Source organism: Aspergillus lucknowensis, assembly GCF_044049455.1.
Source record: "Aspergillus lucknowensis strain CBS 449.75 chromosome Unknown BJX67scaffold_22, whole genome shotgun sequence".
In the NCBI taxonomy this organism is placed as follows: domain Eukaryota; kingdom Fungi; phylum Ascomycota; class Eurotiomycetes; order Eurotiales; family Aspergillaceae; genus Aspergillus; species Aspergillus lucknowensis.
Window position 1 is genome coordinate 184,110 of NW_027263566.1, and position 24,487 is coordinate 208,596.

The 24,487-nt window shown below is 51.0% G+C and overlaps 7 protein-coding genes across 7 annotated transcripts; 5 read left to right on the forward strand and 2 right to left on the reverse strand.

Annotated features, from left to right (window-relative positions):
- Window positions 1–3,662: 3,662 nt before the first annotated feature.
- On the reverse strand, window positions 3,663–5,435 carry BJX67DRAFT_118319 (uncharacterized protein). Its single transcript, XM_071024405.1, has 2 exons — window positions 4,161–5,435; window positions 3,663–4,104 (listed from the first exon to the last, which is right to left on the reverse strand). The coding sequence occupies exons 1-2, from the start codon at window positions 5,225–5,227 to the stop codon at window positions 3,936–3,938; spliced, it is 1,236 nt and encodes a 411-aa protein (XP_070885839.1). The 5' UTR covers window positions 5,228–5,435; the 3' UTR covers window positions 3,663–3,935.
- Window positions 5,436–6,198: 763 nt separating this feature from the next.
- BJX67DRAFT_118303 (uncharacterized protein) lies at window positions 6,199–6,592 on the forward strand. Its single transcript, XM_071024403.1, has one exon. The coding sequence runs from the start codon at window positions 6,311–6,313 to the stop codon at window positions 6,509–6,511; it is 201 nt and encodes a 66-aa protein (XP_070885840.1). The 5' UTR covers window positions 6,199–6,310; the 3' UTR covers window positions 6,512–6,592.
- Window positions 6,593–7,957: 1,365 nt separating this feature from the next.
- Window positions 7,958–9,678, reverse strand: BJX67DRAFT_118315 (uncharacterized protein). Its single transcript, XM_071024404.1, has 3 exons — window positions 9,123–9,678; window positions 8,484–9,000; window positions 7,958–8,410 (listed from the first exon to the last, which is right to left on the reverse strand). The coding sequence occupies exons 1-3, from the start codon at window positions 9,526–9,528 to the stop codon at window positions 8,194–8,196; spliced, it is 1,140 nt and encodes a 379-aa protein (XP_070885841.1). The 5' UTR covers window positions 9,529–9,678; the 3' UTR covers window positions 7,958–8,193.
- A 1,337-nt stretch (window positions 9,679–11,015) lies between these two features.
- Window positions 11,016–13,813, forward strand: BJX67DRAFT_372301 (uncharacterized protein; the record flags this gene model as incomplete). The annotated part of the gene is made up of 4 exons (XM_071031227.1): window positions 11,016–11,201; window positions 11,272–12,018; window positions 12,077–12,228; window positions 12,739–13,813. 4 exons carry the CDS (start codon window positions 11,016–11,018, stop codon window positions 13,811–13,813), a joined length of 2,160 nt encoding a protein of 719 aa, XP_070885842.1.
- A 362-nt stretch (window positions 13,814–14,175) lies between these two features.
- On the forward strand, window positions 14,176–15,698 carry BJX67DRAFT_118361 (DUF1774 domain-containing protein). Its single transcript, XM_071024406.1, has 4 exons — window positions 14,176–14,547; window positions 14,614–14,833; window positions 14,889–15,328; window positions 15,396–15,698. The coding sequence occupies exons 1-4, from the start codon at window positions 14,538–14,540 to the stop codon at window positions 15,608–15,610; spliced, it is 885 nt and encodes a 294-aa protein (XP_070885843.1). The 5' UTR covers window positions 14,176–14,537; the 3' UTR covers window positions 15,611–15,698.
- Window positions 15,699–16,298: 600 nt separating this feature from the next.
- chsB (chitin synthase class II) lies at window positions 16,299–20,576 on the forward strand. Its single transcript, XM_071029192.1, has 5 exons — window positions 16,299–16,952; window positions 17,254–18,968; window positions 19,021–19,205; window positions 19,253–19,419; window positions 19,473–20,576. The coding sequence occupies exons 1-5, from the start codon at window positions 16,717–16,719 to the stop codon at window positions 20,380–20,382; spliced, it is 3,213 nt and encodes a 1,070-aa protein (XP_070885844.1). The 5' UTR covers window positions 16,299–16,716; the 3' UTR covers window positions 20,383–20,576.
- A 112-nt stretch (window positions 20,577–20,688) lies between these two features.
- On the forward strand, window positions 20,689–23,194 carry BJX67DRAFT_388342 (SAC3/GANP domain protein). The gene is made up of 3 exons (XM_071034353.1): window positions 20,689–21,060; window positions 21,116–22,385; window positions 22,441–23,194. Exons 1-3 carry the CDS (start codon window positions 20,988–20,990, stop codon window positions 22,655–22,657), a joined length of 1,560 nt encoding a protein of 519 aa, XP_070885845.1. The 5' UTR covers window positions 20,689–20,987; the 3' UTR covers window positions 22,658–23,194.
- The last annotated feature ends 1,293 nt before the right edge of the window (window positions 23,195–24,487 follow it).

Sequence of the window (24,487 nt, forward strand, 5' to 3'; positions counted from 1 at the left end):
AAGAGGGAGAAGATTTCCACCAGAAGGCCAACAGGCAATTTTTCAACGCATCGGAGAAGCAAATTTTTTCGTGTTCTGTTCCAGCCAAATATGTACCTAGTATAATTCCACCCGCTAGTAGCCAGTCGTTGCCGTATCGAAAAGGAAAAAGTCAACTAACAAGAATATCGACAGCCGGTAATGTTGTACATGTCTGCGATATCGGCGTCGGAGCACGTCGCATGCAATGTCAAGTTGTCGGGTTGGAAGACGTCAACGGACGTAAGTCGTAAATTACCCTTCGAAGGGTCAAGCGAAGAAGAACGAAAGAAAATGAAAGAGAACTCCCAAAACACAACGCCCAGCGAGAGCCCAAGCACTCTCAATCGATGGTTCCCGAGAAGTTACCCCCGCTAGAAGGTTGACAAGCCTCAAGATCCAGGACTTTCAGCGCCACTTCAGCAGCATCTTCCATCGCGTTCTCGATATACTTGCCATCGAACCAATATCGGGCTTCAAAGGTCCTGCCGTGAACCTTGACGGAGCAGGACCACGCTGTTCGACCCCCTAGCAAAGCAATGATCCCGTCAGTACATAAACAAAAAAAATCTGATGGCCCGTTATAAAAGTCGGTGAAGGACCAAGTTGACTCCACTCTCCCTCACTCAAATGCCGAGTTGGCATCTTTGACGCGTTCGGTATCGAGTTTATCCATCTCCCTTGTGCTTTCAACATTCACACCCTTTCCTTTCGAGGAAGAGGGGGTGAGGCGAGCTAAAGAGAGCACTGTGTGATACAGCACTTGGAGAATAGGAAAGGGCAAGGTAAGGGGAGCTCGGTCGGCATAGAGTTACCTCGACGGTCGGAGAATGTATTATAGACCGGCAGCTCAACGCCCACTTTGACACAGTATACTTGCAAGAGGTCTATATTAGCACATCAAATCATCATGATATATGTGACACGAGAAGATGATGGAAGTAATAAGATATTTCGGGCGTCACGACAACTCGCGCAAGAACGGTAGCTGGGAAGTGGGGCATACACTCAAGTCTCATCCGCCAGACCTCTTTGATGCCAAGTTTTGGGTCAGGCATGGTGAGAGACAGGGGGGCTGCCTGGCCGTTAGAAGCTTCAAGAACGAAACCGCTCGTCGGTTCTCGGGGCGAGCGAAGGAAAGGCGAAGTCTCGTTGCGGGAGTGGCTTTTCTCTTATGTCGTTCCGTTGTTCGATAGTCTCGGGTATCCTAAAGCAATAAGGACTCGATCTCGAAAGTAAAGGACCACGAGACCAATTGGTGAACAAGGGTGAAGAAGATTCACTGAACTGGATGTCTGAAGAAAGAGCACTTGTCTGGTCTTTTTGTTCTCTTATCTCAGAAAACCCTTGAGTCTTCCCTTTCTTGAATCGAACAGATGCAGCAGACATGGGGAAGAGCAGTCGTATAAGACTGTGGGCCAAAATTTTTTTTTTTTGAAAAAAAAAAAATAGTGCCTCACTGCAGGTAGGTCTGTTTTTCCTTGCCTTTTGGCATGACAAACACGGAACCCAACCATCAGAACCTAGTCGACGGACTTATGCATGCTACTGTGGACATGGCACGGCGTCAGCAAGTTACCCCCCTCCATTACTCTCCACTCGAGGCACGCCAAAACATGGAGAACCTGCGGATCATCTTGAGGCTGCAAGCTGGAACGGGCCGGCGCACGCCGACAAAGAATATGGCAATGAAGAAACGCCGGAGACGAGGGGAGAAAGGGCCACTAGTCCCCACACAAGTTAGGGAGATCCATTGAGTCGACAAGGAATATGGTCGTCGACATGAAGTGATGCTGTTGTACAGGAAGGAGAAATGGTTATTTTGAACCGAACTGGACGAACCATCCGCTTTGAAATTTGGGTATTCTATCTTAATTGCTCGCATCATTTTGGCTTGGCGACCACTAATATTTTTTCCCTTTTCCGCGAAGAACGAGGTGGCATCGGGTATGAAGAGACCGAGGCTGCCTCACGATGGACGTGTTCCAAAGGGAAAAGCGGGAAAAAAAAGGAAAGAAGCGGTTTCTTGTGGTATTGATAGTGGGTGATAGGAGATGAGGGGCCATGAGGGGAATGGTTTAGTTGCCCAAAAGCGGAGAGTGGCCCATAGAATGTCAAAAAAGTGACGAATTGATGTTGATATTGAGTGACCTGGGCCACTCACAGGAGCGGAAGCGGGCCCTAGGCGATTGTGCCAGCTCATCAGGACGAAGAAGTCCGATTCATCTTCGATCTGGACAAGGAACGGTTCAAGTCCAGCCGATCCGCTCAGCCCTGGACTTGAAACGGTCAGAGGCCAGGCCGCTCTGCATGAACAATTGGTTCTCGGAAGCGGGTTGCAGACTGTAAGCGACGAGGAGGTGCTTTAGGTCGTCTGGGGAGAACGGTCTCGCGGCAACAGGGGGCGATTTCCGCTCAGGGCGCTAAGGGGAACGGCAGTGTGAGAATCAACCAACGACGACGAGGCCTCCGTCTTCCTCAACAGCTCGTCTTCCAGAGGCATTCTAGAGGAGCCGGCTGCCAACGAAGATGGAAGCCCTCTAGTCGATTCGTCCTGACCGAAAGCAAGTTGAGAAGTGGTGATGATTCGTTGCCTGGACCCTCGGGCAGTTGGGCACTAATACGTGCATTTCGTCCTCGTCCTCACCTCTGGCGTGCGGCGTGTCTGGAGCTGGAAGAGGGATGGTGGGGATGGATGACGATGATGAAAAGAGAACCAAAAGGGGGGTGAGATGACAATTGAGAACATGACGAACCGGATGAACCTGCATGAGGAAGCGAGATTGATAATCGACGCCAACCGGAAGGGGCTCCGCGCAGGAGAAGAGGATGAATCACGGAAGAGAGGAAGGGAGGAAAAGAAGCTCCAAACGCCTGCAGGTGATTCGGCGCGCCACTCGACCAGATCTGCCCCGCATTACCTTCGTTCAGGGACAAGCAACACAAGCTTGGTGTGTCTTTTCTTTTTCTTTGCTATGCACAATGGCATGCCCCGTCGCGCGTCGGAGACGTGACAGAGAGAATACTACATACAGACCTATATATACATTAGATACGACGGGGACCTTTTTTTTATCGGCACCCATCCGGTGGGTATCCCTCGAGGAGTACGCCTTGCAGTGGAGCCTGGAACGGTCCCTTTGTTCGCAAGCCCTGGTTCACCCGCCGGGGCAAGGGCCCAATAAGGCTCTGCGGAGCGTGGGCAAAGCGACACGGAGTCAAGTCGGGCAGGAAAACAAAACCAGAACAAAAACCATCACAGGTGTTGTCAGGCTCAATGTGACTGTGATTGTGACTGCGATACACTCTCTGCTTCCATGTCCTTCATGCCTGATGAAGTTAACTCTGTACAAAGCAGCCAGCGGGCGTTAGATTCGTATACATGCATCCCACATCACCCGCGCATGTAAGTCGACGGCATACGCGCTGGTGATATGGCCCAATAGAAAAGAGTCGAGGCCAACAATTTTCGGAATAACGCTCGTAAGCCAAAGAAATAGCCAGCAATAAAATGAGGCGAGGCTGAAAAAAGAAGACATCCAACCAATGTGCATGCTAGTCAAAAAGGATCCTCGTGGAGCTGTGCCACATCGCTGCAAGTCATGCGGAACCATTCGACATCGCATAACCGCCCAAAGGTTCCCACCACGGGGTAAAAGAAGCCAAGGAGGGAAAAAGTACAAACTCGGAAGTCAACCATGATCGTGTCAAGAAAACTCGTTAGGTCGAAGACTAGTTCAGACCTTCCTGCCGGCCAGGTCATCTCGTTGCATCCATGGAGCAGTGCATGCCAACTCCACGTCACACTGTGACTGTCGGGCCGCTTTTTTCATTGTAATCGCAGCTAAGCATGACACGACACCCCAAGATGAGGTGCTAAACGCGACGTGCTTGTTTGGGTTGGGAACCCCCTTTTCCTAGGAGCGGTGGAACACTCCATCGACAAGTCGCTTCGGAGCCACGACGTCCATACCCTTTGAGAAAGAAGATCGCATCGGGAGTATGAATTGGGACGGGCCGCTTCGGTGCCATCGCCGGCGGATGGAATCGTCCACCAATACCATGAGCCCTGTTGCTACGATCACACTGCATGCTGATTAGTCTGACTCCCACATAGAGAAGTGCAAGGGTGGAGAGCTTACTCGGCAACGTCATGCATCTTCTTGACCGCTGATGCATCGCTGATCCACATCGACGAAGGCGGGATCCAGCCGCCTTTACACTCCTCCTCAATTACTTCCATCGGAGTTAAAATCTCGGGCACGATGTGAGCGACTCGTTTCGATGTCCGCGTATTGACTAGGTGATAAGAAACCTCACGAAGATCGCCCTCTCGGCGCGACTCGCGCCTCCATTGGTATTTCGTGCCCCAGTACTCATATTCGTACCTCTTCGTCATGCCTGCACCTCGACGCTTCAGTTCTACGTGTGCGTAGTTGGAAAACTCCAGCATTATACTATCGGTAAGTGCGGCTGGCCGATCAAAACCACCTTTTGAGTCAGGGATTACATCCTCGAAAAAGCCGCTCTGCTCGGAACCCCGTCGTCTGTGATGGGTGCCTAACAGAGGGCCACTCCCACTAGACCCTGGTCGCAAGCTGGCCAACACACTGCTCCATGACCGTTGGAACATTGGCGGCTTGTCAAAGTTTGACGTCACGGCCCTTCTCTCTGAATGACAGACTTCGCGCCCTGATTCGCGGCAGTAGCGACGGAAAGAAAACTTTCGGGCGAACAAGTCATACATGCGTAGGTGGAAAAGGATCACGTCTTGCTGGTAGCCAGCGCGATGCAGAACCATGGTGTCCACTCGCAAGTTCATGTTCCCATCCAGTGTCGCATCATCGTGCCGGATAAGCAGCCTCCGACAAGAAGGGAAGAGTTTCGCGAAAGTCGAGGAGCTCGACGGGATCACGTCTGCTGAGAACGCATCACGTTTGCGGTCCGTCACTTCGTATCGAGGGGCGTCTGTTATCTCGTCCGTCGAGGAGTCATCTGATTCAAGTGTTGAAGCGGAGTCCCTCGGATATACGTCTTCTTCGTCATATAGATCCACATCTTCTTCCCGATGTTTTGACATCGGCCGGTCACTATAGATCGTAGGGACCGTGCTTTTCGAACGGTCCGAGGTATCGCTATTAGTGGAGCTGGAACTGGCAGCGGTACGTGCCGCGGCATCTGGACATGACGTTGTGCTATACAACCCCATTTCGGCCAACAACAATAGACGGAGCAAGGGAAAGTGTAAGGTGATGCAAGCGTACACGGCGCACGGATGGAAAGAGAGTCTTTGTCAGTCGATGGCCTGTCTCAGGTTCAGCCAAGCTGCGTTCTCTGGGGGGAACCCCGATTGGGAGATAGAAAGCCACTCTATTCCGAAAGCCGTTGGAGAGGTATACCCGGAGATAGAGGTGAAGAAAAAGAAAATAGAAGAAAGGTGATAGTCAAAAGATATACAAATAAAATGTGCTCAAACCATAGTCACAGCCTTGACTTTGTCGATGAACCACTTATGCTCACGACGGGGTTCCTTCATACAGCCTTGACGGACGAGAGAAGACAGGGTTAATAATTCGGTCATGCGAGAGTATTCCACCGAAAGGGGGAACTAGACAGAATAAATCTATGAGGAGGGAGGAGAAAGGCAACAGGAAAAAAGAAAGAAGTAAATTGAGAGTGGAAGAGTTCGGCGATAGTTGGAAGTGGGAAATGCGAGGAATGGGTCAGAATGTGAGGGGCCCAAGAACATTGCAGATGACGCCAAACCGAGGGCGGGGGGTGGAGTGGAAGTTGGGGCCTAGAAGGGCAGGGACGGTGGTGAGATCCAGGGACAAGAGAGCAGAATGGAGCCAGAAGGGGGCGAGCAGCGTGGCGCAGGATGTTTGTTGTATCGGAGGGCAACGAAGGAGAATGCAGAGCGCGAGAGACTTGGGGAGAGACAGGAGCCACGTCGGTCAACAAGCCCCGTCGGCTGATGACGCTGACTTGGCCCAGCAACACATTCTTGGAATCTCAATTATTAACGATGATATTATTTCTCCCGTCCTGGTGCTCAGTCTCTTGTCATGATGACTGCTCGGGTGGACATCCAGTAAAGGGAATGAAACAATAAACTTAGTACGCCAAGGTAAATAAGGAACATCTGCCGAGTACTTGCCCGGCCAGTGCAATCTGGTGCTTCCTCTATGTACAGGACACAAGGATTCGCAGTTACCGCCCGTAGAGGCTGTGCGAGACATGTACCCATAGTCCGCGACAATAATAATGAGGCCCGCTCTGATGATGCTCTGGAATGTCGCACCGCAACCGCACTCATATTGCTGGAGTCGCTCCTCGTAAGGCTGACTTAGTCGTCGCTGATCTCAGCGTCTGTCATCCGTTTGATTTTACGACATTTCCCGCGGAAGGCGACACACCGGGCTATCTCGGAAAAGTCGTGCTTCTTTTCCTGCAACACTCAATCATGTGCCAGAAACCCCGTGTTGGAGGGTGAGCGTGTTGCATGATTCCACAACATTCGAACCCCGATGGCACGGTCGCGGACGGGGGACGTCCCTGCAGGGAATTCTCTGGCTCTCCCAGCCGCCTCACATGCGATGCGCTCGAAGCACATCCCCGGGCCAAGCTGATTGAAGAATGAGATGCGGGCAGGAATATGACAGGTGCGCTGAATATTCACTGCTACTCCGAGGAAAGCGCCAGAAGAGAGGAGGTCTTTGAGACCATCATCCTCCAGTGTCTCAGAGGAGGGGGAGGTTCGCACTGTTTGACCGAGATGCCTGAACGCCTAACGTCCAGACCCGATGTTCTCTTTCGCTGGGTCTCCAGCGGACCGGACCGAACTCCGAATGGTTCCAACATCCCGTGCACAGGTTTGCTCCCCTCCAGAGCAGTCCCACCAAATAGACGCGCAAACTCCCCGCCAACGAGTGGGCTTCAGAAGAGCTCCTCAAAGCTCATCTTTGGCTGCCTTCTATCCACCGGTGTCCCCCTCGCTTTCCGATATCAGATTCCGTGCTGCGGCCGCCATGGACCGCCAGAACGCAATCCACCCCATCTCCACTGTCATGCACCATGACCGAACCCGATCAATCCATCAATTAGAGACCAACCCACTCACCAGTCGATCATCAATCAGATATCCTTGATTCCCCTCTTTGCCGCCTGGAAAATCCCCATGGGCTAGACGACGGCCGAATACCCAACGACGAAGTTCACTCGTCGAAACGATGGAATTCTGCAGATTGCTCAGGATTGAGGATAAGCACTCCGCAATCGCCCTTCTCTGTGATCCCGGGTGAGCCCCTTCATGGCCATCATGATTCGCATATTGTCCAATTGATCATCGCCGCCGCTTCCTCGACAGGGCATCCATGCGTACATGGAACGACCACATTCGTCAGGCTGTCATGCTCATATGCACGGCGCAGACTCTTCGGACGAGCCCGCCAAGTCACGATGATCGCTCGAGCTCACGCACCCGCAAAACCCCACGAAAAATGGGGTTGAAGACAGAATGCCAGGACGGAATGAGCACCCTGAAAGGCTGACAACAGGCTTTGGCAATTGCCTCACCTCAGATAAAAGATAGATCAGCCAGGACTCCGTGCGGAGCAAAATGTTTGCCGCCTTGACGATTGTCGACCCAAACCAGATGCGCAGTTGGATTCCGACCAGATACCCGTATACAGCACATAACATCATCGACACCGCGAGCCGATTACGGGGAAATGGCCACGGGGGTACTCATAGTCCGCAAGTGCGTCAACCTCACGAGCTTCCCCCTCCTTGCCCCCCGGAAGGAAAGGGATGCCCTGGTGTAGCTTAGCCGGATCCGGGCCACATAACAGGCATATAAGTTCAACTGGTGCGGTTACCTATGTAAGAAACGTTATAGAAGCAGTGAGCCGATGATGCCAGTTTGGCATCCCCGTGGAATGTACACCAAAGGTTGGCCTGGTGTACCTTGGCACTTAGGCGCCCAGGCCGAGATGGGATCGATTCAAACCTGTATAATATATTACATCAAAAGCCTCGTCATGACTGGAGATATAATCCTGCATCTATCTGTCTATACGACACTGTAATCTCCAGCCCCAGCGTCTTGTATCGGCGCATTGCGACTATGCACTAACAGAATCCATAGATGGACCAGAAAACCCAGGCTTTCGTGAATTACACCTGTGACCACAACGGTTGAGGGAGCTCCTTGCCCGGTTGAATCAATGCCTCCGTCCTGCAGCTCATCGACGGATGGGATAACAATTCAGCCCGCTTACCGGGCGATGGCGGGTAAAAACCTACATATGCCTCACGTCGAGCTGGGGTCCCCACCGTCACAGACCATGTGTGGAGCCCGTAGTAGGACGCGATGGAGTGGACGAGCCAACGACTAGCATAGAAAAGGTTAGGAGCATGTTCTAGTACGCTTCCAAGGTTCCTCTGAGGAAGCTGGGCAGACTTACCCAAATCCCGCAGCCCGGTCGTCAACTAGGCTTTCAAACACCATCTTCTCCCCGTCACGTTCAACGTGGGATTTCATCGTCTGGCGTATAATTTGCAGCTTTGCCTTTCGCCCAGGCGAATCATGCGTCTGTCCATTCCGACCGACAAAGACGATCTCGTCTTCGGACTCTTCATCAGACGATGAGGGCGAATCAGCGAGACCGTTTTCTCGGTGCAACAGCTCCCTCTCATTCCATCTCCGAATGAATTGTCTAATATCTTCCTCTAGGTCCTGAAGCATGCCTCGCGCGGCACGGGCGTGCTTCAGTTTCAGACGAAGCTCCTTAGGTATGTGATGTCTATCGGTCTTCGCGTCATTTGCCATCTGTTTAGACGTGCGCCGATCCAAATGGGCATAATGCGTATCCCAAAGTGGGGCGAGATAATACGGCATAGGCTCATGCCAGGTATGGGTTGGGTGCGGAAGCCAATCCTTTGGAGATGGTGGCTCTGCCCAGGGGTTATGCAGGAGGCGATCTTTGGAGAAAGCAGAGTCTGTCAGCGCTTCCGCGACCGCGAAATAGACAGTAATGTACGGCCCAAGGAATAAAAGGCTAGATCACCCCGACATGCATATTTTCGGCGGGGTGAAAACATACCATTCTCCCAACGTTGCCTCCGGCGACTACCATCCTTCCCCTTCAGCAGAGCCTCGCGTCTTTTAAGGCTATCACGACGAAGCGGTTCCCGCCGTCGAAAGGTGACCGAGGGGGCCTTGGGGACCCTGGGCGTCTCTTCCGGCAGTTGGCCCAGAATCCTCACCCTCGGCGCAGGGTCATCCAAAGGAATTGAAAGTGAGACATCCGTCCCACGCGCTGTCCCACGAGAAGCAGTTGACCCCGAAACCAAAGTACTCCCCTCGCCTGCAGGAGCCGGCTCTGTTATTGCCAGATCTTCCAGAGATGCGGTAGCTTGTTCCGTCCAAGCTGAAATAGACTGGGCCTGTTGGGGGGACAGGTTCCCCCTCTCGTACGCTTGCGACGGGAATTTTGGATGGATGGCCATGGTGAATCGAAACGCGGCTTTGCGAATTGATGGGGGCGAGACGAGATTTGGAGGAGGTGCCTGTTCGCTCAGGCTGTGTTACCAGGTCGATCCGCCTGTTCCGGATTTCTTCAAGAATGAGGCGTCGGAATTGAGTTGAAAGGGAAAAGGAAAGTCTCGAAAGAACCGCGGGGATGGTCGGGGACAGATAAGGGACCGCGAGGCGCGTCGGGGCTGCGGATTAATCCACTCCGGGCCCTCCGCCACAGAATTGCGAGCTTGGAAAATCCACTCATTGACTCACAATGGCTCACCCCGGCTCTCCATTGGCCCGTTCCTTCTCCCAACCCCATATTTCAGGGATGGGTACTCGACATGGCCGTGAACACCAAACGGAATGGAATATTGCACCGCGACAGCTCTCAAGTTTTCCTGGCGGTGCGTGTGGGCCGATTGTCTCATCTCGTTGAGAAAAACGCGGGGTTTGGCCGCCCCTCTGGTCCGCCTGGTATCAACATGGAGGACTTTTGGATGGGAAGCAAGAACGCAAGATTGTGCAACATGCCAAGCGTTCCGTCCAGCTTCGACGAGGTCGGGAAGCGATCAAGTGAATAGCTTGGCAATCTGACAGTGCGAACTCCGAGAGAGATCCAAGTCCACTATTGCGATGGCGAGGTGGGGGGTATTCAGGGTCCTCCCACCTGGAAGCGGATTCAGATCTTCGACGGAACCAGGAGTGCTACCGGGAACTCGCTTTCAAATTACGCCAGTATACTACGGAACAAAATGCCATCGTCACAAGAGACGGATGGGGAGCAAATGGCCTGTCCTCATTGCTCCCTTCAAGGTGATTGGCAATGGTAGCGCATCTCAGCGCCTTGGGGTTGATATTGGCACGGGTGACCCCAGATGGGCTGGCGCCACGCATGCACAGGTTATGGATGACAAGACATGCTCGAAATCTCAATGAAATGTTTGATGATTGTGTTCCTGTGTGCTCTTTGCGGAAGAGAGAAGAGATGACGGGATGTATTTTCATTTGAAGTCGAATGAGGCTGTGCAAGCTGTGGTGTCAATAATTCCAATGTTGATCATGGATCCATCCGTCATGTATGTTTGGAGAGCTAACTCAATTGGAGGGTTGATATTTCGCCAGGCACCCACCATCTCTCTGACACAACCAAAGACCATTTCAACTTCTGACCTTCTCTTCCTTAAAAAATTGATGATTGCAATCATTCTCCATAAACAAAACAAGTCTCCAGTAAGCTTTCCAAGCCAATCTGTCGGTCGGCAGCGGTCCACTCCTTCCTCGGCCTGCGCCTTCCCTTGCCGCAGCACCCCTCAGTCATCATCCATCATCATCCGAACTCCATTTCTCTTGGACCGCTGAACTCATCTGACATCCTCACTCAACTTGTGCCCTTGCCCAGTTCCGCTTTATTTTTATAGTTTCACCATCATTATCATTATCATTATTAGACTGTTGCCCTAAGCCATCTTTCGTCATGAAGCTGTCCAAGGCTATAGCTCTAAGCGCAACCGCGTCGACTGGGGTCTGGGCCTATGCCATCCCACAACAGGACGTCCTGGAGAACCCCACTGTTCATCACGAGCAGGAGAAATATCTGATTGAGTTGGCTCCTTATGAAACAAGGTGGGTAACGGAGGAGGAGAAGTGGACTCTGAAATTGGTATGGACCTCTAGGGACTTTTGGGGCTTTTAGACCCCTCAGGCACCTGTTAACAGTCTTGGTAAACTAGGATGGAGTGAACTTCATTGATATTACGGAAGAGCGAAACTTCGGCATTTATCCAACACTAGGCGCTAATAGCTACGTCGAGTACCCGCAAGCGATGGGTCATACAAAGGTGGTAAAAGAACTCCTTCCTGGTTTATCAAAGGACAATATGGAAAGGGACCTGAAAGAATTTTCATCCTTCCATACGCGATACTACAAATCAGACACCGGGATTGAGTCTGCGACCTGGCTCTACAACCAAGTCCAGAAAGTTATCACCGATTCCAAAGCGGATCGTTGGGGCGCGACCGTCGAGAAATTTGATCATCCATGGGGCCAATTTAGTATAATCGCCCGTATCCCAGGCCTAACGAACAAGACTGTTGTGCTGGGCGCGCACCAGGACAGTATCAATTTATTCCTCCCGTCTTTTCTAGCTGCGCCAGGCGCCGACGACGATGGCAGTGGAACAGTCACGATTCTCGAGGGTTTGCGTGGTCTGCTGAAATCGGAAATCGTCGCACACGGCCAAGCACCAAACACTGTCGAGTTCCATTGGTATTCCGCGGAGGAAGGCGGAATGCTCGGCTCCCAGGCCGTATTCTCCAAGTATAAACGAGATCAACGAAATATCAAAGCTATGCTCCAGCAAGATATGACGGGCTTTACGCAAGGAACTATCGAGGCTGGCCAGAAAGAAGCGATAGGTATCATGACCGACTACGTTGACAGTGGTCTCACAACCTTCCTCAAGTCTATCGTAACTACCGTGAGTGGAAACCAGGCCTACTGCTTCTCAAATGTTTTTGCTAATGAACCTCTTACAGTACTGTCACATCGGATTCGCCGAGACGAAATGTGGCTATGCCTGCTCTGATCATACATCCGCGAGCAAGTATGGATACCCATCAGCCATGGCAACGGAATCTCAGATGGAGAACAGCAATAAGCATATTCACACCACTGGTGACACAATCAAGTACCTGAACTTCGGCCACATGCTGGAACATGCTAAACTGACACTCGCCTTTGCTTATGAGCTTGCTTTCGCTGCTCTCTGATGCTATACCCCCGCAGCGCTTCTCTTCATGACCCGAAAGCTTACAGCATCCTTAATGATAGTTATATTATTATCTGATAATTAATCACTTGACCCAAGTTCTTCTCATGAGCCCACATGTTTCTGGACTATGAATTCGAGGTGCCTGGGGCGCAATATGTACTGTAGGTCAAATTTTGCCTCTTCCTCACGCGAGAGGTAGGGATTGCGCCACCCGAAAGCACAAGATAGATAACTTTGCCCAAGACACTGGTTGGGAACCCTGGCACTCTTGCTGCCACTTCAATCTGATCGGGCTCATGGATTGGGTGACAGCCAATCAGAGGAGCTGAGGGTCCAAGTCTCTCGATCGGCTTGGCGCTGTGCGTTTTGCTCACTCCGACGGAAACAAGGAACTCTTTCTCTTGCTCGATCAAGATTTCGGGCAAGAACTCACAAGTTTGAAATGGAATATACTGGGCCATACGCCAAGGAACTCCAAATTGCTTGTTTGGCGGTCCAGAGGGCGGCTCTCCTGACAAAAAAGCTCATCGAGTCCGTCGACAAGGGGTCTTTCGACAAGAGCGACGCCACCCCAGTCACAATCGCTGATTTTGCGGCCCAGTCGCTCATCATTGCTGCCATCCACCATGTCTTTCCCAACGACGACATCGTGGGGGAGGAAGATTCAAGTACCCTCCAGATTGAACCAGGCCTGCTCGAACGAACTTGGGATTTAGTTTCCTCTACACGACTGGAAGATGAGGAGAGCGAAGGGCTACTCTACGCGCCCAGCTCGAAGGAAGAAATGCTGCGAGTGATAGATCTAGGCGCTCAGGGGAGCTGCAAGCCACGAGGTCGGGCGTGGGTACTGGATCCTGTGGATGGTACAGCAACTTTTATGCGGGGCCAACAGTACGCTGTATGCCTAGGGCTTGTGGAAGATGGACAGCAGAAACTGGGTGTTACTGGATGTCCGAATCTCAATATCGATTCTGGGTATATCCATGAGGATATCACCGACCGAAATGGATACGGGTGCCAGGTCTTTGCGGTTGGTGGCCAGGGTGCTTGGATTCGGCGGATGGGAACTGGTGCCCTCTTGTCTGCGAGAAGGATTGAGCCGAAGACGCAGATTACAGAAACAGGGGATATCAGATTTGTGGATTGCAAGGCTGCCACATCGTCGAATTATGAACTGCATGGGCGTCTTGCGGAAGAATTAAAGGCACCCTGGCCGCCAAGGTCGGACCTCTGGTCGTCGCAGCTGCGGTATATTGCCATCGCGGTTGGAGGCTGCAATGTCCTTCTCAAGATTCCGCGCAATGTATCGTATCGCTCAAAAGTCTGGGATCATGTGGGCGGCATGTTGATTGCTGAAGAGGTGGGATGTATCGTTAGTGATCTGGAGGGTAATCCTGTCGATTGCAGCCTGGGAAGAAGTCTTGCAGGGTGCCAGGGAATGATCATAGCTCCTGCGTCCATCCACAGCCGACTTGTCGAAGCCGTGAAAGAGATGCTGTGAGACGGGCAGCAGGACGGGAACCAGACCCTTTGCAAACCTCAATGTTGATTAAGTTTCTTGATTTTTGGCCCTCTCGAAGCAGACGGGTTTTTTCTTTTCTTTTCCCCTCATTTATTTCTTTTTTTAAGTTACGTGAAAGTACCTTGAGAGCGCTGGAGAGAGGATGATCGACCCATGCAGACAGGCAACAAAGGATCTCGGTGCTTTTGAACTTCCTTCCCTCTTAGCTGCATGATGACGGCGTTTCCAGGATCGTCCTTCCCTTTTCTCTTGCTGATCCATCGTTTTGAGTCACTGGATTGAACTGCTCTGGACGAGTTTGAGATGACTGTGTCTTCACTTCTGGTGGGCGCAGTAATCCGCAGCCCTGGCGGTGCAGATCGGCAGCACAGGAAGAGGAGAGGAGAGAAGACTATTTGACAGTGGTGTGCTCAATTTGGCAAAAGCTGAACCTCTGACACTGGCCAAACTCGAAGCGCTGTGGCGGATCATCTGCGAACCAGTGAGGAGGACGCGAGGTTGTCAGGAGATCAGGTTGGAAATGCGGGGCGATGATGAGAGCAGGCAGGAAACCCCGTCGTCATCTCGCATTATAAGAGCAGTTCATGCCGGATGTACTCGTTCTGGTTTATGATGTTTCCTGATCCTTGGGTTTCTCGCTCAGTAACCCTGTCGGTACCCACTGACTGAAGCTATCTCAAAGCTCTCTCGAAGTTATCCCGCCATGAGCTCTTGTATGCCCTCTTTTACCTGACTTTGCGACTTTTCGCAGATGACAACCCCACTAACTTACCCATCAGATATTTATAATCCTTTTGCCAGAAGGGAGTCGCATGGCGCATATTCGCTGGCGACATATCGTTTCCTTGCACCTCTGTCGTGGGTGCTTGTCGTTGTTATAGGCATTTTCTACACAGTTCGGACCCCGGATGATGTTTCCAACAGCCATACAATTTGGGATAACTTCCTCCTTCGGATCACGCCCTTTAGTGTCCAACTGACTGTCACTCAGCTATTCTGGTGAGGAAAATCTTCCCTTCAGACTCCCTGTCTTGTTAATAATGTTTGCACGCAGGATCCTCCTCCTTGTTTCACAACTCAACTACTTCTTCCATCTCTTCTCGAAGGATGGTGTTGTTGCTACTGAAGCTGCTAACTTAGCGTCACACTTCATCCTTCACAACCTCTTTGTTTTTGCTTGGATTATGCTCTGGACAAGGAATCACTTCTGGCCCGCAGAAGTCATTGTCATCGCCCATTTCGTCAATCAACATGTAACGTTCTGGCGTATCCGCGGCCCTGCGCCTCTCACGCACCTAGGCGTCGTTGCTGCCCCATACGCCTGGACTCTGATTTTGCTCTTCTGGAACGGAGCCGCTGCAGCCCACACGTTCACCCCAGCTTCAGATATTGCGGCAAATGTCTTCATCTGGGTGTTCTTCGTAATTGGTGCTGTTCAGATTTTTGTGGCTGTTGATGATCTGTTGGGCTATAGTCTGAGCCTGCTGTCGCTGGGTGAGTGGTAACTTTGGTCTCTCGAAGGCCACATATGAGCGAAACACTAACCCAGGATTGATTTTAGGACTGGCTGTGGAGCAATTCGAACGCAAGAGCCTCCCGCGTCAGTGGATATTCGCCTGGGTCATATTTGCCGTCTTCTTCGTCGAATCGCTCTACGTTAGTGCGACTAGGGCCTCTGGTCGCACTATTCTCTTCCGCCGGGCTGCGGAACCCGAATCGACTGACGCTGAGAGGGCACCTTTGCTGAATGACTCGGCACCGGCGGCGACTTCCTAAGCAGCCCCGCGATGATGAATGATGAGAAAGAAGTCCAGGTTTCATCAAGGAGCGACGAGTGGATTGGATGGAGGACATAATGCATGGTCGAAGGCAAAATAGGGTTGCTGATGACGATATGAGTTACGGTATGGTCATGTTCTCTATCTTTTGTTCGTTTACATCTTGAAGTTTGATGCCCTCATGTGAGGGATCTCAGGGGTCGTTGATTTGGATTACCGCGGAGGATCTCCAATATAGAGCCATGGGTCTCTGGACTGGGGTGGCTCCATTGCACGTAGCCAATGTTGATGCAAATCAATCACAAGTGAGCTTGTTAAAGTTATACTCGTCGCTCAAAGAGAATAATACAACAGTCAAGCTTTGTTCGCTTGTTACTTAGGGAGGCCATGATTTGATGACGTAATGCCCGTCAACAATGGAGTCCGTTGATAACTTCCTTGCCGAAGGACGCCTGTGCCTTGCGAACACCATTTCAAGCCCTCCGACCAAAGAACGAGATCACTGGCAAAGTCGAGAATGAACAAGAGATTGATACAATTGGTTGGGGGTTGAGTCCAAGCAAAATGCAAGGCACAAATCAAGACGTTGCCCCGCCTGGCTGCTCCAAACGACTGTTGCCCCGGCGACGAAGCTCTGAACGCAGCTTCATGGCAATGATGTCTGCGATCGCTCGAAGCGCCGTCAGCACAGAAAACGCCTTTCGAGAGGAGCTCTTTTTCAAGTCACTTCTTCTCACCTCGTTTCCCACATCGCAGTCTGATACCCGCATTGTCAATTGTGGTTATTATTATGTGCGTGACCATTCCCGCTCCATACAAACACCAAGTCTGCCATTGATTGAACTTCGTCTGGCATCAATCTCTCTGAGAATTCTGGGACTGCGGGCAGCTTATTCTCGGAATTCCCCAAGATCGTCCGTTTGTTTACTTGTTCCTTTCCTTGGGAGGCACTCCACAGGAAGTTGCATTCTTGCATTCTCTCAACTCCACAAGATTCACAATCAGAAAACCTGACCCTCAAACTGGCATCAGACGGATTGTTGTTTCGAACGCCTCGTTTCGTCAAATAACATGTTCTGTTAAGCCAATAACAAAGCAGCAAATATGAGGCAGCAACGTATACACCCGCCTCCAGCGGACTACCAGGAGGAGCCGCCAGCATATAGCTCTTATGGAGATGGAGGGTCGTATCTTTCCGATCACGACGACTCACCGATACGCCACAATGGGGCCACTATGCGGCTGCTTCCAACCAGTTCCCAGGTTGAGGGAAGTATGGGAACCGATTTGGAGGCTCCAACGACGAGTCGGTATGGGGATCCCTTCAGCGATGACAATGAGTAAGTGCCCCTGTCAGTCTACCTTCTTGAACCGTCGGACAAGGCATTCCGATGATTCCATCTGGTATTTTGCATAGCGCCCCATTTACTACCCCTTGTATAGCCTGTCAACACCCAGCCGAGCCATGACATTCGCTTAGCGCTTCATTTCGTCTCCGGCTTGAAACGGATTGTTTTGTTGTTGTTGCTTCGGTTGGTGCGGAATTGGCGAAAGAAGTCTCTCTGCTTGAGATCTGTTTATTCATTCGAAGATGTCTTGCCCCCGGAAACCAAGAACTAATAGAAATCTTTGGTATTATAGGGCCGAGAGCAGATATCCAAGCAGATTTTATGAATATGAGACTGAAGAAACGCCCTCGCGTCCTACTTCGAGCATGCAAAATGCACCCAGTATCCCCCCCCCCGCAGCATCTGCGACGGACGAGTTGCATTTTTCTTCCCGTCCAGCATCGCCCACACGGCCCTGGTCACCAACGCGCGCCCCGGAGTGGACCAAACCCCCGTCTGTAGCAGGCTCACAATATGAGCGCGCAGACCTGAACGGTAGCCCACGGCCTGGGACACCTAGTTCGCGGTACGGAGGAAGTCCCAGGCGGCCTCTCCCACCAGCTCCATTATTCTCAGGACCAGGTACCAGTGGACAGGATGCGAGGATTGATATCGGTGATGGTAATGACGACGTCTTCGGAGGTGGAGGAAGAACAATAAATTCTCGACATGGAGGACGTGGCAGTGTCCAATCATTCACAAGCGAGTCAACTTTCATCACGGATGAAAAGGAACTGGAAAAGATCGACTTGGAGGAATATGACGATGAGACTAAATCCATGGTGGACCCTAACCTACACTACGGCCCCGCTCCAGAGAAACAGAACCGGCGAGGAGTCCGTGATGCCCAGATGTCGAAGAAGGAGGTCCAGCTGATCAACGGTGAGCTGATTCTGGAGTGTAAGATCCCCACGATCTTGCATAGCTTTTTACCCCGTCGAGATGATCGTGAATTTACGCACATGAGGTATACTGCTGTGACCTGTGACCCTGATGACTTCACGCAACGAGGCTATAAGCTCCGCCAGCAAATTGGGAGGACCATGCGCGAAACCGAGCTGTTTATTTGTGTGACCATGTATAACGAGGACGAGATTCACTTTACTCGAACTATGCACGGTATCATGCGGAATATCAGCCACTTCTGCTCCCGCTCTAAGTCACGCACTTGGGGTAAGGATGGATGGAAAAAGATTGTGGTCTGTATTATTGCAGATGGACGCAAGAAAGTCCACCCACGGACTTTGAATGCACTGGCGGCTTTAGGTGTTTACCAAGAAGGTATCGCCAAGAATATTGTCAACCAGAAGCAGGTCAACGCCCACGTCTATGAATACACATCTCAGGTTTCGCTCGATTCCGACCTCAAGTTCAAGGGAGCTGAGAAGGGAATTGTTCCGTGTCAAGTTATCTTCTGCCTGAAGGAGCACAACCAGAAGAAACTGAATTCTCACCGCTGGTTTTTCAACGCTTTTGGCCGAGCCCTGCAACCCAACATCTGCATTTTGCTCGATGTGGGTACGAAGCCAGAACCCACTGCCTTATACCATCTGTGGAAGGCGTTCGATCAGGATTCCAACGTTGCTGGTGCAGCTGGCGAAATCAAGGCAAGCAAAGGAAAGGGGATGCTGGGTCTTTTGAATCCTTTGGTCGCCAGCCAAAACTTTGAATATAAGATGTCCAACATCCTTGACAAGCCTTTGGAGTCAGTATTCGGGTATATCACAGTGCTTCCCGGTGCGCTAAGCGCATACCGATTCTTTGCTCTGCAAAATGACGCAGACGGCAATGGCCCTCTGAACCAGTACTTCAAGGGAGAGACGCTGCATGGCCAGGATGCAGATGTGTTCACAGCCAACATGTACCTCGCAGAGGATCGTATTCTCTGCTGGGAATTGGTCGCTAAGAGGGAAGAAAGATGGGTTCTCAGATTCGTAAAAAGTGCTGTTGGAGAGACTGACGTGCCTGGTTTGTAACCTATCTCACATGCAGCAGGCAGTAGAGCTAACAAGCATGACAGATTCCATTCCCGAGTTTATATCTCAGCGTCGACGTTGGCTGAATGGTGCGTTCTTCGCGGCTGTGTATTCTATTGTCAACGTCAAGCAGTTGTGGAAGACAGATCATTCGGTTGCACGGAAAGTCCTCCTTCAGATTGAGTCCGTTTACCAGTTGCTTCAATTGATTTTCACTTACTTTGGTCTTGTAAGTATCTCATGTCCCCATAAATGCCTTGAAGCTGACAATAATAGGCAAATTTCTACCTGGCATTCTTCTTCATTGCTGGTTCACTTACCGACCCTAAGATCGATCCCTTTGGCCATAATATGGGGAAGTACATCTTCGTTGTTCTGAGATATTCTTGTATCTTAGTCATGTGTCTTCAGTTTATTTTCTCTATGGGTAATCGACCTCAAGGGTGAGTCGCTCTTTCATCACTTTTAGCATTCGGCTATACTAACGGGTCCTCAGGGCCAAGAAACTGTATCTCTCAAGCATGATCATATACAGTATCATCATGATATATACTGCTTTTTGTACGCTATATTTGATCGTGCTTGAACTGATGGCCAAGACAGGACACGATGTCCCGTTAGCGATCAGTGATACGTTGTTCGTGAACATTGTGGTATCCCTGCTTTCCACTATCGGATTGTACTTCTTCACGTCGTTTCTCTATCTCGACCCTTGGCATATGTTCACGTCGTCTGCGCAATACTTCGCCCTACTGCCAAGCTACATCTGCACGCTGCAGGTCTATGCATTTTGCAACACCCATGACGTGACCTGGGGTACCAAGGGTGACAACGTGGTCAACACGGACTTAGGTGCGGCCCGCATTATTAACGGCTCTATTGTGGAAGTTGAGATGCCTTCGGAGCAACTCGATATCGATAGCGGCTACGACGCTGCACTCCGAAACCTTCGAGACCGCCTTGAGGTCCCCGAGCCTGCCATATCCGAGAACCAGCTGCAAGAGGATTACTACCGCGCAGTGCGAACATATATGGTCTCCATTTGGATGGTTGCCAACGTGGTTCTTGCCATGGCCGTTTCTGAAGTCTACGGCACCCTCTCGGGGGGTAACAACGTCTACCTCGCTATTGTCCTATGGTCTGTTGCCGCACTAGCGTTCATTCGTGTCATTGGGTCGACGACATATGCGATCATGTACGTGGTCCAGAAGCTTGTCGAGGGTAAGGCCAAGTTTGAGGCGGGGAATATCGCGCAGGCCAATTCCAGCATTGCTGGTAGCTCTCTAGGCGGGACGAAGTCGAATGTGTCTTACGGGAGCCGAGGCTTGAATATGACGGACAAGTTCCACGAAACGAAATGGGCGATTCAGAGAAGTATGCACAAAGCCATGTTCTGGAAGAAGTGATATTCCTTTTTTCATTGTTTTTCCCTCTATGTGATGCAAAGACTTACGTTGGCCTTGATTTTCGCATTTCCCTTTTGCTGTTATGTTCAAGATGGAAATATTGTGATGATATGATGGTGGATGGATACAATAATGGAAAATGTCTTTATGTACATAAATGTATGAAATGCAAAGCACTAGTCTCTACCTGCGAACTGATCTCTACCATCTCGTTGTTGCCTGATGAGATGAAAGGAAGCATAGTGATGCCTGAGGAATATTTAATGAGTACGGTGAGCAAAGGCAGCCATCAGTGCAGAGAGAAAATCACGACCGCCACCGAAGACCACACTGAAATCGAGTGCATCCTCAACTTTAGCTACCTTTCTTCATTTCGAAGTCCGACACATTATCCTCTCAGCCACCCCTATCCTGCCACCCTCTCTCTCATAGTTCTTCTTCATCTACTCGCTGAAACCCCTTTGTGGAGTGTAGTACCAATCCTCCCTTCAACCGGCCTTACGTAGTTCAGACCACACTTGTCCATTTCAATAGCGCCCATTTCTTTCTCTTATTTTTTCTCAGTCTTATCTCCTCCTTTTATTTTGGAATAGCTTGAAGCCAAGATGAGCTCTGGCATCCCACCATGGCGTGCCAGCGCTTCAACCACGACTACCACGCCTGTTTACCCAAATTATAGTGAGTTCCCTGCTTTCAGTTGTCCCTTTACACCTGTACTAATCGCGGCGAATAGCTACACCAGCATATATACCCGTTCAGGCACGCCGTAGCCTCACCAGTCCCGCTTCAAACTCGACTACCCCTGTTTCACCCCAGCCGACAACAGCAACAACAGACTCAAATTCCCGCAAACCTAAGCGAGTAGAATGGCCAGCCCCCGTACGGATGTATGTTCAACGAAGTTTCGCCCCCGAACACCAGATACCCGGCGTCTCGAGGGAAGAGATGGAAACAAAGTTGAAGTTGGTCATAACAGAGGCAGCACAGAGCGACAGGCTCGACAAGATCGACTGGGAAAAACTACCACTTCCTCAAATCATGGTGCAGAATGACAAAACCAGGATTCTCGCTAATTCTGAAGCATCGACGTGGGGGACTCCTTTTCCTACTCAAACTCCCAAGCATATACCAGCAGGTGACGAAGTGACGAAGAAGAGGAAGTCGGCCGAGTACCAAACGGATTCAAATGGCTATCCGCCATGGAGGCAAACTAACAAAACAAATGCTTTTGAAGATCGAATCACTTATTCCCCAACAGACAAGCGACAACGGATAGATTTCAAGAACTCAAGTAGTAAGTCCCAAGCTAATCTGGAAATGCGAAAGAAACGTTTCGAGGAGGGTCGGGGGATGTATGGATCCTCACCATCATCACGTGGCGCGTCTCCAACTCCTGCTCCAACTGGTCCTGTGGTTGGCAGGTGCCAGGATCTGGAGAAGAATTACTTCCGATTGACCTCAGCACCAAACCCGGATACTGTCCGCCCATTGCCTGTTCTTATGAAAACGCTGGACCTGCTGAAGAAAAAATGGAAAAAGGACAACAACTATACCTACATCTGCGATCAGTTCAAGTCACTGCGGCAGGACTTGACGGTGCAGCACATCAAGAATGAGTTCACTGTCAGCGTCTATGAGATCCACGCCCGTATTGCTCTAGAGAAGGGGGATCTTGGTGAGTATAATCAGTGTCAAACGCAGCTGCGAGCGCTGTACGCCCAGCAACTTGGAGGTCACCCGACCGAATTCAAGGCCTATCGCGTCCTTTACTTCATCCACACTCGCAACTGGACGGCCATGAACGATGCCCTAGCCGATCTAACCCCAGCAGACAAGCAGAACCATGCCGTGAAACATGCTTTGGATGTGCGGTCTGCCCTCGCCCTTGGGAACTACCACCGGTTTTTCCAGCTTTATCTGGATACTCCGAATATGGGAGCTTACCTGATGGATATGTTTGTGGATCGTGAGCGACTTTCAGCGCTTGCCGCTATTTGTAAAGCGTAAGTGTTTCCATAAACTCCCCACAAGCGGACGATTTCTAATCTATGACTCCAGATACAAACCAGACGTAAAAATCCGCTTCATCACCGAAGAGCTGGGCTTCGAGTCCGACGAGCAGAGTGCACGCTTCATCCTGGACCATATCTCGGAGGAAATGCTCCAGGAAAGGGATGGAGTTGTGAGATTGCTCACTGGAGGCAAAGCTGCCCAACTTTTCGAGCTGTCAAAGACCGAAGCCCATCGCGTGGTTGATATCAAGGGACAGATCTAAGTTCTTTTCTAGTTTTCATTCGTTGTATGAGCGCACACAAGCACGATACCCCACGTTTTCCCGCAAAGTTACATTCACCTCGCTTTCTTCTCCCCTCCCCTGCCGACCCGTATGAGATTCTTTCTCGACCGTCTGAGCATTGCCAAGGTCCGGGAACCGTATACTCATTGCTTGCAAAGGCGCTGGTACATTTTTTGTGTTTTTTATTTTCTCTCGAGGAAACATCTCTGGAGTGTGGCGTGGATAGCAGTTTAGTTGAATATATCGCAGAACAATACTTATCACGTTCGAAATTAATGGGCCAACATCTCAGCACGATTCCCCACCAAATACCTTCCCGGGTAATAATGTGGGCATCTCCATCTGGATTAAAAGTGGGCAAAGGTCAAGACCCGCACCAACAGTCTCGAACATAGCAGGTCCAATCGAATCAAGTCAAGTCAAGCCATTGAGTCAGGCCAGTGCCAGATTGAGCTTGCATCCCAGAGAGCCGAGACAGAGGCTTGACATCTGCATGGTTAGTTGCATAGCTTGAGCAGGCTTTCCGTTGTTTGCATGGGCGCTTGCATGTGTCGCCGGATCCAGAAGCGTCATGGAATATTAGCTTGCAGGAGGAGACGCACGGGAGGTATATCGGCAATCGTCGTGTGTACAACGTATGTTCCTGCTGAGGACACAAGTGCGTCCAGACGGGGATTTATTGCCCAGTCGAATTCGTTGGGAGGTTAAATACCTTCACCCTGAGGTAATGGCATTGTCCCACCCTGTCCAACGTATTTTATTGCCAGTCGCCCACCGGGACTGGGGCGCGTCCTGGATGCATGTGCGAAACGAAACCTACCGAAAACGGCTAGCCGACCCAAGCGGTTGAAGGAGCGTTAGAACCCAAAGGACGGCGAGGGGGTTCCAATTTTTGGAACCGCCCGAAGAGGCGGGGAAAAGGTAGAGAATGGAACCGAAGGAGTTGAACCATGGACTGGAAGGGGACGGAAGAGGATGAGAGAGGTTGGAGGCTGGACGGGGACCGTTGGACCATTGAACCACATCTCCTGCTTCTCTCTTGGGGGGGTTCTTGACTTTTGCCAAGGGGTGACAAGGTTGCTTTGCTTCGAGGCTTTCGTTCAGAGAGCAAGGCGCTTCATGAGGGTTGAGGTTTTGCTTGGGCTATGATTGTGAGAGCATCGAGGAGTTTGCTCCTGATCAAGTGACTCAACGCCAGTGTTTTCAGGTGTGGCAAGGGACGATTTGAGGGATTCGAGGTGGCAATTTGCATCGCAAGAGAGAAGCTCGGGTTTGGCCTGCACCTCTCGGGTGATCAATCATCATCGCTCGAGTGCTGCCCAACCTCCCAAGCCCGAACAGGGCGTCAACTGTCGAGGATTGACGAGGAAGAGAGCCGTGGATAAGCACTGGCGGCTGCAGCGGGGAAGAAGTCCCGGTCGAAGCCAGCTGAGTTAAAAGTTAGCTGCAGCCAGAGATTCAGAGATTCGGATTCAATGACATCGTCAAACCCGGCATAAAATCAGTTAACTATCATACAATTCGTCCTTCTGCTTCTCTTCGCTTTGGGTGTTGCGCTGGCTTCATTGGCCACTCCCAGCGAAGCCCGACTCCATACAACCTCACGCCATCCTCAACCACATCGACATCAGAAACAAGCCTGTCGCTGAAGCTGAATCAGAGCTGCAGATCGTTCTTCTTGGTCTTCCACGCGTCTTCCCTGCCTTCGAACGACCTTACTCCTGCTTCCCCCCTTTTTCAGCTGTTCCAGCCAACTGGGAGCCTCCGCCACTCACAAATACACACAAGACCAGGCACTTCGAGGTCGAG